We start from the raw sequence: 19,776 nt of genomic DNA, 5'->3' as shown, positions 1-19,776 counted from the left end.
ATTCTTAATAGATTTAATGAGGAGATATTTTAAAAATTGAGATAAAAATACTCCCATCCCCTTAAAAAAAACTTTTTTTAAAAATACCAATATATTTGATAAAGGGCACCAACTAGAGAGGTATTCTGAAAGATACCTTTCTGGCATTTTCATTTTAAAAAATAAAGAAGATACACATCAGACAAAAAATACCTTTTTTATTTTTGTAGTACCCCACTCCCCCCGACGTTCTCATGAGTTGCCACCCCTGAAAAAGTAGGAATACCTGTAAATTTAGCCTCATAGGACCAATCTCCATACGAGACCCACCGGTAAGCAAAATCATTGAAGCGGTAGTACAAATCGTCCAGAATACCAGCTCTAATCAAATCAGTATATACACCACCAGGCACAATTGCAGGATATGATGAAGCTAAAAAATAATAATTAAAATATAGTCTTTTATCATAATAGTACAATATTAAAGAAATAATCAAAACAAGTTCAAACATTATGACGTGTCATGAATATATAATAAGTTTTTAAAAAATATTGTATCCCTTAAATTATTATAATTTGATGAAATATTCATAATTTGTGCTATAATGTTAAAACAATTTGAAGAATTAAAACAAGTTGTTGTTTGTGTTCAAAGAACAAACAAATAAAATAGTACAAAAAATATTAAACAATAAACAAGTGGCATATAACTGAAGATATGTTTGTATTCCTAATTCTTCAACGTTATAAATGGTTTAATTTTGGAATTCTTTGCCATTTCTATGAACAATTGAAGAAGAAACGACATTAAAAATAAAAACATGTTTTGCCTCCTTGAACCAAGCTAGGTCTATGTATGCCTGAAAACCACGATTTTACTAAAATTTTCTCTCCTTAAGAGCATTTTTTTTTTGAACGGTAAGACATTTTCTTGAACTGTGAGCCGTGAAAATAAATTTAACAACAATTTTGATCCTTAAAAATTCAAACATTAAGCATCAGTTGATTTTCGAAGAAAATTACACCTTCAAAAAAAACCTTAGCCTTCTTAAGCTATTTATTGTTACATATTTTTAGCTTAAGTTTTGCTTATTTTTCACACACGTTTGTCTTTGTTTTCTTTTGTTTTTTAATTCGGCCCAACTACTACCAATATATATATATATATATAAATATATATATATATATATATATATATATAATATATATATATATATATATATATATATATATATATATATATATATATATACCCCGTTTTTTGAATCTGTTTTCGCAGTCTAATAAAAGGACTTATCCCCATTTGAACTTTTTTTGTCGTCACAGAAAACAATACCTAACTTAAGGTATTACGTCAAAAATACGTCGTAAATAGGAGAAAATGTGACCAATCAAGAATATAGCTTTAAATTCAACAACTTTACTTTTGCAATTAGAAGAAGAGGAAGATTTTGCCACCTTCATATGAAATTCAATTTATATTTAGGCAATATAAAAGAAGAAATTTTTCAGCTCAAGTCTTAAAATGAACCTTCTTAATGAACTCTCTCAGACAGATCTATTGAATGAACCAAAAACTCTTTCTGACCCAAAAATAATTATTTTCTTCTGTATAAATACGTTTATTTTAATTATAATGCGTTAGCTTTTCTGCTGATGACGGCCACTGATGCATGTGGTCAAAATATCAATATTTTTGTATCTGTTTTCACTGTCTAATAAAAGGACTTATCCCCATTTGAACTTTTATTTCTTCGTCACAGAAAGGCAGTGTTGCCTTAGGAAAAATACCTAATCTTAAGGTATTATGTTGAAAATACAAAGTTCTTTCAGGGTTCAGAAGTTAAGCCAGAAAAAAGAAGCTTATCATTTCTGATTTTCTTTCCTTCAAGTTTTTCCTTCAAGGGTGTTTAGAAAGAAGGACAAGATTTTTGGCTAAAATTTTTAGCTTTCTTAATACCCACAAAATTTTTGTGTACCCATTTTTTTTTATTCGGCATGATTAGCATTAGTGTAGCATCCAAGACAATAAGACTTATTTTATATTATTTAAGTCTAAACAGCAGAACTTTATAAAACAGTGACTTTAAGACATTTTATTAGAAATAACCCGAGGCGTTTTAATTATTTCCTTATTTGATTTATTATTATCATTTGTATGAGAACCAGTCATACAGAAGAAAAAGCCAGAGCAGTAGAAAAAAAAACAACATATAAAAGTATACAGCTCAGACACGAAAATGCGACTAAGATGGGTTTCACCAGTATTAAGAGTTTGTAATAATGAGTGGTAAGTAAGGGGAGATTCGTGCTAATAGTAACCGAAAAGCTAGTATAAAAAAGGGTAATGATAACAAAATATATATATAAAAAAAATTTAGCTTTTATGGTGAATCTAAATATGGTAAGTAAGGAGTGATTCGTACTAAATATCTAAAATTCATTGAATTTAAAAACGCAAATCAAAAATTAAGAGCCTCAGAAAATTAGGCCAATTTTTAAAAAGGGGGAAACGCCCGCAAAAATGGGGAATGATCCTGATAAAATGATAAAAATATGACCACCTCCTATTGTTGCCCCCTGCTGATGGTCTCTCACAAGTTTTCAGGAGGGCAGTTCAAATCAGGAAATATATCCGCCAAACAGCAGCACTTACTGGGGATATCAGGGGCAGCACTTACTGGGGATGGGGATAAAAGAAATACTGGGGATATCTATCTTGGTCATACTAACAATATCTGCAATCTCTGGTTAATTCTGACTTTTCCTATTTTTTACACCTCATAAAAGTTCGCAGCAGGATGAAAATTTAGATAGTTCTACTTGAAATCCAGAACGCTTATTAGCTTTTAAGAAAGCTTTAAATAAAATGAGCTTTCAAAAGAAAGCTTTATCTGCCATTCAAAATAGTTTTCTTTTTTTTTAACCAGTCACCTCTTTACCGATGAAATGAACAGGTGATTCTTCAATTTTAGTTTTGGTTTTTAGGTTTGATTGTTTTTAATTTTGCACTGAGGACAGGTGAGTAGAATTCTTGGTAAATTTGGCGTTCTCCATTACTTAGAAAGGCAGAAAGTGAAGCCACTAATGGATGAGTCTTTTAATGCTCTTTGCAAACATCATTAACTACGAAAATTTTATTTTGAGCCCTGACAGCAACAACTTGCTCTTTATTATAAAAGGGTAAAAATCTAAGCTAAGTACTTGAATAAAATATCTAGCTAGTTCATGCAAAAATATCTGCATCTGTCAGCTTATTCTTTTACCGACTGTAAATTAATTCGGTTCCCTACGATTCTTTGTATTAGCATGCCTAGCCAGTGTGGCCTTAGGAATTATTAACTTATTTGTTTAATATTACCTCTCGCTGATTTACTTTATGTTTATGCTATTTCCCATGATTCTTACATTGTTTGAGTTGGAACGCAAATTCGGCTTTGTTTTGTTGTGATAGTTAATCACGTAGTATGTTACTAGGGATAATTAGAAGTATTTTCATAAGGAAGAGAATAAAAAAAAACATGGCTTTATTCATAGGTTTTGAAAATTTTATGACGAGGACCCCTCACACCGCTCTCGACGAGGGGGGGGATGAGAGGCAATATTTATAGTTTCCAAATTCTTTAAAAGGCAGGTCTACGAAAACTCAAAACCACATGGTTCAAAATACATATAGTTTTAAAAGTAAGGTAAACGACGGGATAGTCTTTAGAAGGTTTAGGGTGGGAAGGAAGGCGTGGTAAGCACCCTACTCCTGTTTGTAGTTGTTTTGTTCATTTTCAGTTCGACTTGATTATTCATTCTTATTACTACACGTTTTCGGATTTGTTAAGATAGGAAGACCCTCTCGAAGTAAAGATTGGTTTTTGTGTTTGTTCTAAGGTTTAGTTTTTTATATTATCTTTGGATTTTTATCGGTATTCTTTTATTATTCTGCACTGAAGACGGTCAAACGGAAGTCTTGACCGAAATATTTCCATTGTAATCTGCATTTTGTTCACTGGCTGTCTTTATCCTTTTTTCTCTTCTTTAGGGTTTTTGTCAAAAATTTAAAGCATTCTTTACGCTAAAATTTGACTTTTATTACCCTGCTTTGATATTCCACAAGCACCGTTTCCCATTCAATATATTGTTTTGCAATAATAGGGGATCAATCATCCCCCCCTCGTCCATTTTGCACGCTTATAAAAAAAATTGGTCTAAATCCCACCTCAGCTCGTTTTTGAGCCGAGCCATGACTTCGCTTGTGTCTGCACTATATGACTTTTTTGCAATGTGTACCACAAGAATAAAGTTGTCAGTGCGCTTAAATATTTTCACGAACGAACTTTTGTGAAAAAAAAAAAAACTTTCTAATGTCATTACTAAGAAAGGAGCATAAGTTTAAGCCTCCGTTTCTTATGTAATGAAAGAACTATTAAAGTTTAAGATGCAAATGTGGTGACATTCATCCGCCTCAATGCCAAGTTCAGAAAACGAAGTAAAAAATGCAAAGAAAATCACAGACAGAATGGTTTGTAAAAAATAGAAACATTTTTGGACCTATAGTAAAATGCTCCTTCTTTAGATCTCAACACTTTCTATTTATTATTTGAAGAAAAGACGTTGGGATGAGGACAGGAAACCGGCGCTTGTCTTGGTCAGTTTTTGATTTTAGTCTTATTTCAATGTGAAAATGGTAACTGCTTGTTTCCTATCTTAAAAAGAAGTTTTCGCTCGAAACCAGACTCATGGCTCGAAGAAAGAAAAGCTTAGCGGTAAAACTTCATATCGTCTTCCCCAGCATAGACTAGAAAACACACACCACCCACACTGTAGGCTTTGTGACTCATTCAAAAGCAAAAACCGCTTTTTTTTACCCAAGGTAAGAATTACAGGCAGCGTTCCAAAATGTATTAGCATACTCGTCAATCCGGTAAGAGGTCCACATTTGCAGAAGTTAAAGCCTTGACATTTTTTCGCAAAAAACTGAAGTTGTTAGTAGACAAATAAATAGGACAAAATAAAATTGTTGCTACCGTAGCAGAATTATAGACAAAATTGATCAAGTCGCCCTTCAAGAAGGTAGATCAGATAGCTTTTCTAGGGAGGGGAAGGATCAAAACAGAAGCATTATTAGGTCATTATATTCTACATTTCAAGTCCTCCTTCCTCTCAAACCATGTCCAGGGATGATGTAAAAGAAAATATAATCCATGGTAACCGCTAATATTAGCCTATACAGAACACAATTGCTAAGTTATTACTGACAATAACATAGCTAGAGAAGAAACCACTTGAAGATAACCTAAATCTTCAAACTTAAAGACTCATCATCATATTTAAACAGTTCGTGATAAAGAACTAAAAGTATGGAACGATCCGGCTCAATAGTAACCGAAACTCTAAATAACAGAATTTCGATGTCATTAGATACATCAAAAGAATCGGGGTTTTATGCTGGTTTCAAATATTGTAATCTTACCCATCAGAGGTTACGAACCTGAGACAATTTGTCTGATTTAAAGAAAAGGAAGAAAAACCCCCTAAAAGTCATAGAATCTTAATGAAAATCACACCATCAGATTCAGCGTATCAGACAAGCCTACTGCAGAAGTTTTAAGCTCCTATCTGAAAAAAGTGAAATTTTGTATTTCTTCAAGAAGAAAGATCATGGAAGCGTGTTCATTTGTTTTTGTTTTTGATTTTCCCAGGGGTGATCATATTGACCTAGTGGTCCTAAAATATCGTGACAGGGTTCATTCGAACGAGAATTAAAAGTTCTAGTGCAGTTTTTAAGTGACCAAAGAATTGGAGGGCAACTAGGCCACACCCCACTTCCCTTTTTCTTAAAATCGTCCGATAAAAATTTTGAGATAGCAATTTTTTTTTAGCATAGTTGAGAGGCCGAATAACTATACCTTTGGGAATACCGTGACCTCCCACAACCCTAGGGATAGGTCTTTAAGTTACGAAATCTTCCTATTTTTTACGAGTAGTATTCGTTACTGGGAAGTATGCATACATTTTTCGGGTGGGGGGGGGGATTTCTGCTGGTGGGATTTTCCTTGGGGATAATTTTCCATGGAGAGGGACGTTTCCAAGGGGTCCATTTTTCAGAGGAAATTTTACACTGGGTAATTTATCAGAATTCCTATACGAAATTCTTCTTATGTCTTGCTTTCTCTTTTCCGTCTGTATTTTACACGTGGAGATGTCAAGGGTAATTGTCTAGGGTAAATTTTCACCAGGATTGAATTGTCAAGAGAATAAATCCTTGGGGAGGAGGGAATTCTCCATGGGGAGTAGCCGGATTTCCTGGTAGTGTTTAAAAACCGATGAGAAATTCAATTAAAAAAAAAAGTTTTTCAACTGAAAGTAAGGAGCTAAAACACTAAAACTAAAAACAAACAGAAATTATTATGTTTGTGAGGGGGCTACTTCTCAACAAAACCCCTCTCTTTACGCTACAGTTTGAATTCTGTCTCAATCCTTTAAGAACGACTCCTGAAACACTACATTTGTTTAATTAGAACAATAAAAAGCTTTTATTAAAGCACTAAAAAATTTTAGCTTAAAGAGCGAGGTGTTGTGGAGGATAACCCCATCATATATGTAATAATCTCTATTTGTTTTAAGTTTTAATGTTGCTCCTTGCTTTCAGTTTAAAAACTTAGTTTTTTTAATTAACTGTTTTTAAAATCCAGTCATTAACAGACAAATCTTCTATACAAATATCAAGTTATCATTGACAATAATATCACTAGAAACTTGTCACCTCAAGCTAATCTAAACTTTTGATCTTAAAAACTCACTGTCATTTTTTAAAATCCAGTCAAAAATAGACAAATCTTGGATATTGCTGAGTGGTTCGTTTCGTACACGATTAACTGACCAGGCAACGCTGCACAAAAGTAGTAACGACTTCACTGCAGACATCATATTAAGTTCTATCCAATCTGACGATTGGATCCAAACACTTCTTGTTTATGCTTAAAATAAAATCTAATCTTTTAAACTGATGACATGAATGCACTGATAATGTTTATTTGAATGCCAAAAAAAGCTTTGCAAAACAGATAAAAATACATTAGAATCATGAAAAAAGATAAGATAAGAATTTAACACACAAATTAGCAAATAAAAAAAAGCATTAAATTAAAATAGCTACGGCCATTAAGATGACCATTCTTCAATGTAAAAATAGGGCCAAAGCTCAGAACTACTGATCCCACCGTAACAAAACCGGACAAGACATATATTTTGTGTTGGTTCTGAAATGTGGCTTCTTTGTTCTTGTTTATGAAATTTCTGTCTATCATGTATAGTATGTTGTTAAGTTAACTTAAATGTTTATTAATTGAATTTTAATGCTTATAAACTGCCAAAAAGATGAGAAAATGTTTCTGAGAACAAGTTAAACTGGGTAAACCCTACTTTATAGTCTAGATCTGAATTGGAAAAGCCAGCTGAGAGCCATGCTTTGAACTGACCTTCTTGATCAGTAGAATAGAATATTTATCCTCGGGCAGCACTACATCTAGTCATCAGCTTAGTTTGACTTACCTTGACAATCTCAAGTAAAAACCACTCAAATTTACACACCAGGAGGGGACTCTTTCACTCTCTCTCCTTCCTCCAAAATAAATATCGTCATCTGGGGTCACCACAATCACGAGCTCTGTCTCTCTGTGGTGACCCAGTGTATTTTATTTGTTATGTGTATTATATTAATAAATTGAATTGAACTGAATCTTCAGAGAAACTTTATAAAGGGTAAATATTTTAACCCACAACATTATCAAAAAGCTTTACCATGAATAAAAGCTTGTTACTTTCAGGCACCTCCACAGGGCGGGGTGGGGGTTGTGGACAGATCCTGTACCCCCACCCTAAATATCAAGATTTTTATTATTATACTGATATTTCTCATCTAATTCCCGTTTTAAAAATCATTTGTTAGATTTCTAATTTTTCTTTTTGTGCCATTCTAGAATGTATTCCGAAAAGTAATGGTCACATTTTAGGAGCGATTAAGAGTGAGGTATTGAAGGGATCACAGCCACTTCCCCCAATCTTCTAGGAAAAATAATGTATTTTTGTTTAAAATTGCATCGTCACTCTTTACTTTCATTTCAAAAAATTGCTTTTATTTATTTAATAGCATCATTGCTGTGGGTTCTCGTAATTTTTCAAGTGCTATTATTAACAATCCATGATTGTGCTAAGGATAAACCTATATATAAAAGTTAAAAACATGTCAGTACATATTCTCTATTTATCTCTCATGGTCACTGGGTTTTAAGCATTCCAGTTGGGTCGGGACATCAGTGCAATGGTCCAAGAATAAGTGGGAGCGCCATTTCCCACTGTAATATATGACAGTAAAAGCCTGAAGCAACAAATTTTCAAATCCGTTCCTGTTTATAGTCTAGTTGGGAAGGAGGAGGAGCGTGCTCATCTGTGTTGGCCTCAGCCGGCTTAGCACTGAGGTAATTGTTAGTAGTAGAAGTATAGTCTAATTTTTATTGGAGGCTAGTTCATCTACTTCCTCATGATTTGTATTTCTTTTCCCCGACAGCATAGTATTTGTATTTTCAACACAAAAAGGAGTTAATACACTTTACTTTTTGTCTTTTTCCAGCATATTTTCTTAAAATATCCCTATTTAAAATTTAAAAAATATCCCCAAAAGTAGAATTTTCTGTGCATAAAGCCTACTCGAACAAGCCTCCTTTATCTTATAAGATGTAACTTGATGTGATTATATTTTTGACTGGCAACGTCCTTTACATTTAAACTTGTCAATTTGTATATTTTTCAAAGTGCTATGCGTTTTGTTGTATTTTATTACATCAACCTTAATTTGGCAGCTATCGCTTTAGATATAGTTAAACGAAAACTAAACCTTATCTTAGCTATAAACTTCCAGAAGTAACGAATTCTTCTAGTGTTCCTTTGTAATATAATAGGAAACATCCACAGAAAATTCTATGAACTTCTATCCAGAGGGAAGTGTTGCTTTGATAAGAAAATCTTTCACCGCCATTATAACAAGTTTATTGCTCCTCATGCTGTCTTCCTGGTTCCTATTTCAAATACAAATTCTTTTGCTGTTTTTTAGATGTTGTAAATACTTTTTCTACATTCCAATTTAGACCAAAATAGGTACATACATATACATAAGCTATGGATTTTTTGTATTTATGAGAAAATGGCTACCTCAGTAACTGGACTAAGAGTTCAATCCGTTTAAGCAGTGGATTTTCCATTGATCTATCTTTCATTGATATGAGACGTTTTGAACTGTAATGTTCGTTTTTTCTTAATCTTGACACATCTATGTCCTGGTTGTAAGTTACCTTTTCTTTCTTAATACTTTTCTTATTGCATTTTATATATATATAGAAAGCTTACAAAGATTATGACAAATACCATCATTATTTAGATTTTGGGATTTTTTCTGGGTGGAAAATATGGGAGCTTTCCATGTTTGATTAAGACTTTGATAGCAACATAGACAAAAAACCTGAACAACATGAAAATAATTTATCATCAGAAGGCTAGGTAAAAAGGCTAATTATCATTCAGAGCTGTCAAGCAGACAAATCTCTACTAAATTAAAAGCTGGTTTTTTAAGGTGGTATGGTAATCTATAGCAACTCCCACCAAGAAACCCCACAAAGATCTTCACTGATTTCAACTGCTTGTAAAACAACTGGCATGTCCTTGAGGGAAACCACAAACTAGACAGGCTGATCTAATAAATCAATCCCTCCTCAGCTGCTATATCAACCCAAATGAGACCCAAGTCCTAACCCTGAAAAAGGTGATAGGGAGAAGATAGACAGTGCTGTTAACAAGTTATCTTTATTCCAGTGACCCTGCTGAGAAACAGTTTTAAGCCAAGTAGAGCTATGTCCAGCCCTCTTTATAAGACAAAAATATGGCAGCAATGGATTGTCATATTTAGAAAGATCATCGAATGAGGTATCCAATTGTATATTTCTTTTTTTTTGCAATCAAATTCACAAAAAATTTTTTAAGATTTTGGGGGTGGAAACTGCGGTTTAATATAATTTAATATAATTAATTCATTAAATTAATTATTTATTTAAATTTAGTTTAATTTTTTAGTTTAAATTATTTTATTAGTTAAAATAAATAAATTAATTATTTAAATTAATATAATTAATTAAAACTATTATGATAAACAGATTAAGAATAGAGATAGAAAGTAAATAAGCATTTTCAGATTTATTTCTTTGATCTGCTATAAGACTTTGATCAAGCATAAAAACCTAGACTAGGGGCTTTTCACTAAATTTGAAAATCCTTGTATTAAGAGAATAGAAGTCTAGGACTGCATTTAGAGCCAAAATTATACTCTGTAAATGTATTTTCAACCTTATTATCCCTGCTCCTTCTCTATTTATAAATTTTAGGGAATTGTATAAAAGATGGGTTTTGATCCATCTTAACTTTGTAAAAAATAATGTTTTTCCTTAATTTCAGTTTGGCTTTTTGTTTCTTTGACTCAAGGTTTGTAATACACAACTGCAATAACTTAAAAGAGATTTCGGCCACACCAGGGTTTCTTTTCAAGATTAAAAACAAAACTTTTTAAATTATTTAAAACCTTATAAATCAGGATTTATCAATTTTATGAAGCTTAGAACACTTTCCATGGGACCTGTGTGCGTTGCAGACTTATTTTTAAAATTTAATCTTTATAAAACAAATGTGTGTAAGCACGCCAAAAGTTGTTGCCCTTTGGAGAGCAAAGGCAACCTAGCTGGGACATAGGCTCTGGAAACATTCTTGAAAATTTCATTGGTAAACTTCTACTGCATAACCACATCCAAAGGAAACAAACTAATAAAAGTAGTGGCATTAGATTTCTTATCTTATGCTCTTCCAAATATTGCAGGTGCTTTTCCGAAAATGCAACCTACATCCTCCCCCATACCTGATTGCACCTGATATAACCCTAGGATATACAAAACTAAAATAAAACTGTAAAGCAACAAAAATCCTACTTTGCAAAATATAGCATGTTTCTATTAATCCCATTTTTCTTTTTGGATTTCCACTCTCAAAAAGGAAACAAATTAAAATAAAAAGCAATCCTTACTTCATAATATGTACAAAAATCATAGCCTACTCAACAGATTCTCTACTTATAAACCACTTTAATTCACGATTCCCATTTTTCTCTATAAACAAATAAAAGTTACCAAGTATTTTCCATAGACTGACTCTTTTGTTGCTATTAATTGTCACCACTGTCTTGCTAATTTGCTGTTAAAACAATTTGAAGAAAAGAATCAGCTTATTGGAAATTCCTTTATGGGAAAAAAAGTGGTTTATGTCTAAAAGTCAGTTGAGCAGAATCTTTGTGCATTTTAGGAAGTAAGAAATGTTTTAACATGTTTCCTTCTAGAGAGTAGAAATCCAAAACTGGTACCTAAATTATTTTGCAACCAGATATAGTGAATATCTTGAACAGGTCAAAAAAAATATTAAAAAAGAAATACAAAGCATCAAGAGATTGAAAATATGAGAATGATATGAGAAGGTGATTGATGAGATATGATTGATATGAGAAATTTCTATGAGTTCTCATAGCATAGTAAGATAAAAGTTAGAAAATCCAAAGAAAAAACAACCTTTTTTCAACTTGATTTCTGACTATTTTTCAAATCAGCCCCAGGTCTAAGCAAGTTAAGACATGGGCTACCAGTCTCATAAGCTCCTGATTTCTCGGTGTTAAATTATACATATCAATAACTGCTAATTGATTGCTAGCCTCCCACTTTTCCAGTTTTTCTGCATAAAAATTAAAATGTTTGATTCATTAAAATCCCATACAGAACTTGAATATTTAGCCAAAATTTTCAATGAACAGTAGTTTTGTTGAATAAGTTCTTATTAATATTTTTCCACAGAATTTTGAGTGGACAGAGTGGAGTATTACTGTTCATATAAATAGAAATTTTTTGTGACTTTTGAGTTTCTGTAAAGCTGAAGACATTATAAACTCTAAAATAGGGTTTTCTTATGTTTAAATACACTGTACTATTATGTTTAACTACAAAAATCCATTGTATATAAATAGGAAAAGAAACATATTATCATTTAAAGTCACTGAAGACAAAGCTCAAGGTAGCACTTGCAAACTCCCCCCCCCCAAAAAAAAAAAAAATTCCTGGTGAGATTCACAATGTCCTACCTTGCCTTTCCTACTGGTAAGTGTAATATTTAATGTTAAATAGAAAAGGCTTGTTCTAATGGGAGGGTTGCAATTATCCCCCCTCCAGCACCAATAAGAAGGCTCAGACCAAAATATTCTTGGGAATCAAGAGTGATTATATATCAATTTCTACTTCCCCTTCCCCAAAACTCATTCTATGTTTGTCTGAAGGCTCACTAAGAGTTAGGATATTTGACTATTAAAATTCACTATTTGTGGCATCTCCCCCTTCCCTTGCCTACAAGATGACCCGCCAACTCTCCTTTATAAATATAAAACAAATTAGTTTGGTTAAAAGAAGCTTTACATTAATGACATAAGATATTGTAATTATTGCAAATATCATCCTGTGAAACATTTTTATCTCAAGTAATGCACCAGAGAAGAAACCAACCCTCAATGACATAGTTGAAATTTAATAGCTTGTCTGTGTCCTTTGGCAATTATATCACTGATGGTCAATGAGAACTGACTTGTGTGTTAAACCTCAAACTGGGTTTTAGTTTATTAGCACACAGGTAAAGTAGCTGGCATTTAAACTTAATAAGTTGTGAATAAAGAAGTTAATTAATAAATTTTGCATTTAAAACAATTTTAGAATATAAAAAATTGAAAATTATTAAGGTAAACACATATTTATACTTTTAACCTTAATACTGGATCAAATGTGAGTGAAAAATATGATGTAGTGCTTATTGTATAAAGGGGGAAGAGTAAATGTAGGAATATTAAAACACCTTCCCAAAACGTAGGCCCTACTTCAGGCTGTACATCCATCCCTGAAATTCTCATTTTTCCTAGCCTACCCACTCTCAATATAGAAAAAAACTCCTAAACTAGAATTTTGGTAAATTTATGACAGTTCATAAAACTGACTTACTGATAAAATGAACAAACCATTTGATGCCTTTTTCTTATGTTCTTTACAAATATAATAATTGCTTCTACCACAAATTTAAATTTAAGCACTTTTTAACCCAACATAAACTAACCCTATTATAAATAATATTAGCACTGAGAAAATGTAGCATTGGTAAAATTCTAGTTAATTGACTTCTTGCTATCTCAGAAAGGGTTTAGGTTAGGAAAATGAAACTTTCAGGGATGAATCTACAGACTAAAGTATGTCTGGGGAAGGTATTTTGAGCAACTACCTCCACTCCTTCTCCCTCTTGAGGGCCCTGACCTTTGATGACCTTTAAAAATGTGTGTCTTATAAAAGTGAAACCTTGCAAAACAGATCTTCTGCTAACTAAATAGTTACCTTAATTTTCAGTTACTAGTTGCTTTTTCTCTGCCTTTAGTTTTGAAAATGCAATTCCTGTTATTTGAGTAGAATTTTGAGCCATATCAATTTTTTTTTCAAAATTTAGGAAATGTACTTGCATATCATTAAAGCCTTATAAAATGGAACTGAGCAAAGTTATGAAGCTGAAAATAATTTTGTTGTACTTCAATTAAGCAGAAGATCTATTTTGCAAGGTTTTACTTTTATAACACACATATGTTAAAAGGTCATCAAAGGTCAGGGCCCTCTAGAGGGAGAAGGAGTGGAGGTAGTTGCTTCAAAATACCTTTTTGGGACATAGGCTACTTTAGTTTGTAGATTCATCCCTGAAAGTTTCATTTTCCTAACCTAAACCCTTTCCGAGATAGCAAGAAGTCAATTAACTAGAATTTTACCCTTCATATTGTTTAGCGCAAATTCAGGGTCCACGAAGAATTGGGGGGGGGGGGGTGCAGCCGTATAGGGTGCATAGCAACCATGATATTTGGAATAAACATAGTATAAGGAGTACTCCTTTATAAAAATTTGTTTGCCCAATTCGCTCTTCAATCAAAGTCTTGCAACTCTTATCTTCACCATTTAAATAAAGTATTCCGAAAAGTACTAAACAGGCTCCCAGGGAGAACGTTTTGTCTTTTTAAAATATTGAATATGTTATTCATGGTTGCCATGAAATTTTGTACTAAACAATTGCGCCCACAATTTATTCCTATTTTAGAATAAACCAAATAGATAGGAAATAGGTGATCTACCAAATAGATAGAAATAGATACAAGTAAATATACAAAATAGATATAAAAATATACAAATAAAGATACAAATAGATAAATATATCTACCAAATAGATAGGAAAAAGGTGACAGAAAAAAGGCAATACGGGCTTGGCGAAATTATTCTATTTCTTTATTAGGCCGTGTCTTCGCTGTGACTTTGCCATCTGAAGCTACCCGTTCTTTTTACTTTTTATAACAGCTCCAATCTCCATTCAGGGTTTTAAAGGGTTAAAAGGATACTGAGGCCCATTTGAAGTAGCTTTTCCAATTAAAGTCAAATCTATTGAGCAAAAAACTATTTTCACTTGGTCAATATCACCTAGAAAATCCATAATATACACAGCTTAATAATTAAATTTGATAGCATATTTTTTAGGAAGTAGCCTCTAATTCTTTTGTGTGCATTAATATACTTTCACGTTGACTAACGTTTTCGCAAAAAAAAGCCGTTTTCCCACAAAACATCAAGATAAATCCGTCGAATGATATCCACTCCTGCTTTGTAATTCATCCGCTAGAAAGCATGTAGCAAAGACTCTAGTTTAAAACTTTGGAAGGTAGAATGTACAGAGAAATCAATTTTATAATTAAAGAATGTGAACAAATCATTTATGATAAAACAAACTTGACCCCTGCAAACGCCATTTGCTTAAAAATGCAGCAAATATAAGTCTAAGCTTGCAAGTAATTTCGATGAATCAAATATGTGTCATTTACATTTTAACACATGTGTGCCAGCTGTTCTGTTGTTGTCTTTTTTATGTTTTTACTCCATCCGTTATCCACGGACCGTGCATGATAAAAAAAAACAGACCTCCGTGAGTTAGAAGTAAGTGAACGCAAACTGGTCTCTCTTGAGGAATTATTTAATGGCTTATTAGAACCTGTTCATCCGGTTTTCAAGTTGGATAAATATCGCTATCACAGTTTTTTTGTGTAAGGTTTATGCCCACCCATTAGGATACATGAAGTGGCCAATATATTTGGATACTTCATGGAAATCATTCTTTACTTAATAAAGAAATATAACATGACGAGTTTGATTTTGAATTTAATATAAAAAAATGAAGAAATGCACAAAAAACAATGTTTATAGTTATTGTTTTCCTTTTTTCTGTTTGAAATTAGTCATTGTTCTTCAGGCTCTCTAAAAAAATTTTTTGGGTCACTTTTGTACCAATAACAAATTTCGTTTCGTATTTACAAGTTTGAACTTGTGAATGAAAGCTAAACTATTTGAAACTTTGACTTATCATGTCCTGACAACTGTTTATCAGTAAAGATGATGACATTTGTCTCCTCCATCCACTTAGCTTCGTGATGAACACTTATCCTCAAACAAGTCTTGATTTTTGGCTTTGAACAAGTTGCTAGAGCTCAAAGAGAGGGACGGACAACAATTTCTTCGGCCAACAGTGTTGCACGTCCAGCCAGTTCTGTTAGGGTGGGCGTCATAGACTCTAGGTAGGCGAGGTATAGGGCTATTTGAAGCAGGTGTCCGAGTTAGGGTAGGTTTTTCAGCCATTCGGAATGAAAATCAGGACGGCTTAGTAATCTGAAGGAACTTTTCTTCGAACCATAGCATGCCTTCAATCCTTCTCAAGTTCTTTGACTGGAATGTGCTTATGGTCTTGAGAGTTGCTGCTTATGTTTGCCACGCCAAAACTCTGTAGAACATGACACAACCAACAAAAGCATTGAAAAAACAGACTTTAGTTGCGTGGCTGATGTTTGGTTTTCACCAAAGGTACAGCTTCAGTCTTTCGGTGGCAGAAGACGCTTTTGCTGTTCTTGCAGGCAGGAACATGGTTCTTTTCTGGAAAGAAAAGAACCATCTGACGAAATTATGGATTCCAGTTAGGTGAACTTCTGAACACCTTCGATACTCTTGGTGTTTTCCAGGTTAACTGAAGAGCTAACAGCAGGAGACAGGTCAATGGTCACGATTTTGGTTTTATTCCAGTTTATCTGTAGTCCAACATTTGTTAGTTCTTCTCGTAAAATTTAGAGCGCTTCCAACAGCTACTTCACGGGGTCTGACGGAATGAACAACTCATCAGCAAAGTCAGTTTCAAGATGACTCAATAGTTTTAAGGGACAGTTGTTCCTTCCAACTGCAATTAAGTACTGGTACGACTATGATTACGTTAGGTTGAAGTTGCGACAATTAACTCTTATTATACATGGCAGTTTCTCAGATAGTAATCAGTATGAGTAATCAGAAGTTGAGTATAGAATATAAACTGCTCAATTTCCGACACTTGCCAACTATAAGGAAGCAAAAATAAGGATAGTGAAAAAAAGAAACACGTTGACAAATTTCTGACCCACTGCAACTAATAGGATAGTCTACACTGCCACCGTGCTCTTAAAAGCTAAAACCAACATTATTCAGCTGTAAGATACCAGGTTTTTCTCGCTTGAAAATGTAGTCTTAAGTTTTCTTCTGCTATCCATCACCATGTTGACCAGTAGCAAAAAAGAAACCTTATTTGCTGTGGTATAGACCTCAGGAGAGAGATAGGATTTGAATACTCAGAAATACTTCTTGCTTAACATACATTCAATGACATAGATGAGGCTGTTGAAGCTGATACACAATGGTCAATTTTTTCAGTGGCTAACGACCTATCATTCTGATACCTGAGCGTTGTAGCTAACTAAAACACGATTTACCCGTAATGTGGAATGTTACCTTTAGTATGGTTCAGATTACGCTTCAGCATAAAACTGCACTATCAGTATACAGGAGGATCAGCAATACAAGTATATAGGAAAATCAACTCTCCTTCCAGATGATGACGAGCATGAACTCATGAACCATCTTTGGAATCTACTTTCAGCTTTTCATTCATTGCAGCGGTGGTTCTTTTTTTACCTTGAAATTTGCACTGACCTGAAAAAGTTCTAAGAATTGAAATTCCCCTTCCTCAATAACAGAGATTTTATTTAATATGGTGAAGATACGTTTGTCTTAAACTGACATCATGTTGTCTTACACCGGATCAGACCTTTCATCTTCAATCCCCATGCATGAAAAATGGACAAGATTTTGGCATTTTAAAGGTTATTTCATACAGACAAGAGAGGGTGCAAGAAGAAGATTATAAGAAAAAGTAATTGTCTCGTCCATTGAGAAATCTGATTTTATCATCCCTGAGATGATTATACATGCTCAATAACACGAATAACCTGCTAATCTTTACGAGAACCACCATTATTCAACTTTAAAAAATACTACATATTTCCCATTTGAAAATTTAGCCTCAGTTTTCTTCTAATATTCACCCATTTTGACGATCAGTAGCAGAACGGGGCTGGACTCCTTTCGACCAGGAGCCCAGTTGGATCTTACACGTGAGATCCAATCACAGTGCACAGAGGGCAGATGTGTGGTAGTGAGTTTCAAGTCGAAGAAGTACCACAAATGTACAAGTAAAACTAGCACATTATTGCGGTTGTAGACCAACAGCAATAAAATTGCTTGTATGCCACTAATTTTTAAACAGCTTTATTTAACTCTCTTAGTTTAGAAGATCAGATCTTCAGAAAATTAAAAACTCCTTTGCACATATGACGTTTCTCAATGTACAAGTAATGCATCAAATAGGTATGAGAGGTAGGCGAGGTCTTGACATGAAGTTTTACAGGTGACATTTCTAAGTACACCATGAATAGTTAGGCTGAAGTAAGAAAAGATTTAATTTTCAGTCAGAGAATATTTACCAAAGCTTAAAAAGTAAAATACAAATGCATAAACATTCTTCTTGAAGAACGCTTTTAATTCCAAATGCGCCAAAAAGTACAAAATTTTAGTTCTTCTGCTATCTGAAAAAACTAAATTTTTAAGAATAAAAGTGAAAGTTCGGGGTGACTATGCCCCATTTCGTAACTGTAAAAAAAATTCCAATGTTATGAACATCACATGCCTTGGGAAAGAGTGAATTTTAGGATAAAAACATTAGAAAAAACCTTTTAAGTATTTATATTTCCAAAGAAGATCCAAAACCTCCAGAAACACCCTTTGGATATAGTGACTTGAAAACTACTTTCTTTCCCAAAATAAGCATTAACATTAAAACCATTTAAAGCAGTCGAAATGCATTTGTTGCGAATAATATTAATTATTACTGAAGAATCTTGATAGTAAACACGTTTTCAGAGCTTTTTGTTTCCCATTTCAAACCTTTTAATAGGAGAATAAGGCACGAACTAGTCAGAACGACCCTCAAAGAGGAGGCTTTTCGACACCTAGCTTACGAAGAAACTTTTCTGTGCGTCGGCCAACTTTTCTTCGAAATTTCCCCTCTGATATCAAAGTCACTTTATTATCGTGGACTACAGCACCATGATTTAACTGAAAATCGCATAATGTCCTCAATGGTGCTAATAGCTTAGCTTTAATAGAATCGTCATTTTCTAATACAGACAGTGCAATTGCAGCAGTTTCTACACTTGAAAGACAGGATGCTGAAGGTTGCGTTCTTATAACATATTCACTGAATCCGTCGATTTTAAGAGTCACCTAAATAGTAAAAAATTATGAGCATTAATCAGCACGATGCGATATGTTGGGAAAAAAGGAGAGAGAGAGAGAGAGAGAGAGAGAGAGAGAGAGAGAGAGAGAGAGAGAGAGAGAGAGAGAGAGGGGGGGGGGAGAGAAAGAGAGAGAGCAAAAACTGGAAATTGTAAAAATATTTGTATAGATTTTGAAAACGTATTCCAACAACTCCAAAACCTTAAAGGAGAAAACCAAAAGTTTGAAGCTTAGTAGAAACCGGACTTGCTTGTATAACCAAATATCTTTGAAAAGACTCCAGTATGAAAAGACATTAAATTGCTCAAAGAGCAAAAAACTGGTAATTGCGAAAACATTTGTATATATCATTACAATATGATAACAAGGGATTGCAACAATTAAAAAACCTTAAAAAATGAACCCTAAAGTTTGGAGCTTAGTAGACAATCGGTGTTAGAAATCCGATTTGCTTCAATAATCAAATAACTTAGAAAAGACACAGATTTTCCCCATCTTTTTTCGGGGAAACTTGTATCCTTGGATATTCTGGCCCGAAAAAAACGATCTAGATTAAATCAGTATTGCCATAACGTTGTCACATTTGTCAGATATATGTGGAAACCTTGAAGATTTTCATGCATGAAGAAGTTTACATTAAACTGCTTAAAGAGCAAAAAACTGGTAATTGCAAAAATATTTGCATATATTTTGACAAGGGATTACAAAAATTCAAAAACCTTTAAAAAGAATACCAAAAGTTTGAAGCTTAGAATACATCGGTGTTAGAAATCGGACTTGCTTGAACAATCAAATAACTGCGGTTAGAGGACAAGCGACAATGAAAATTCATGTATAGAAGCCTGATATATATATATATATATATATATATATATATATATATATATATATATATATATATATATATATATATATATACTCCCTACAATAAATTTTACTATAATGTATTCACCACATAATCACTATA

General features: G+C 33.2%; 2 protein-coding genes across 3 annotated transcripts in view; both read right to left on the bottom strand.

The window, feature by feature from the left end:
- The window catches only part of LOC136026939 (beta-mannosidase-like), a 71,409-nt gene extending 57,254 nt beyond the window's left edge, over positions 1 to 14,155 (bottom strand). Inside the window, exons 1-3 of one of the 2 annotated variants that reach the window (XM_065703788.1) lie at positions 14,011 to 14,155; positions 6,774 to 6,950; positions 266 to 412 (exon numbers count right to left, since the gene is read on the bottom strand). In XM_065703788.1, coding sequence (XP_065559860.1) covers positions 266 to 412; positions 6,774 to 6,900 — 274 coding nt within the window. In that variant the 5' untranslated portion in view covers positions 6,901 to 6,950; positions 14,011 to 14,155. The remainder of the gene's footprint in view (positions 1 to 265; positions 413 to 6,773; positions 6,951 to 14,010) is intronic. The other variant, XM_065703787.1, reaches the window with a different exon arrangement.
- A 4,345-nt stretch (positions 14,156 to 18,500) lies between these two features.
- Positions 18,501 to 19,776, bottom strand: part of LOC136026824 (tRNA-uridine aminocarboxypropyltransferase 2-like) — an 8,970-nt gene continuing 7,694 nt past the window's right edge. Inside the window, exon 2 of the mRNA XM_065703527.1 lies at positions 18,501 to 18,797. Coding sequence (XP_065559599.1) covers positions 18,501 to 18,797 — 297 coding nt within the window. The remainder of the gene's footprint in view (positions 18,798 to 19,776) is intronic.

The sequence above is a fragment of the Artemia franciscana genome, chromosome 5 (genome assembly GCF_032884065.1).
Source record: "Artemia franciscana chromosome 5, ASM3288406v1, whole genome shotgun sequence".
NCBI lineage: Eukaryota > Metazoa > Arthropoda > Branchiopoda > Anostraca > Artemiidae > Artemia > Artemia franciscana.
Note: the sequence above shows the minus strand (reverse complement) of the source record. Positions and strands in the feature narration are given on the sequence as shown.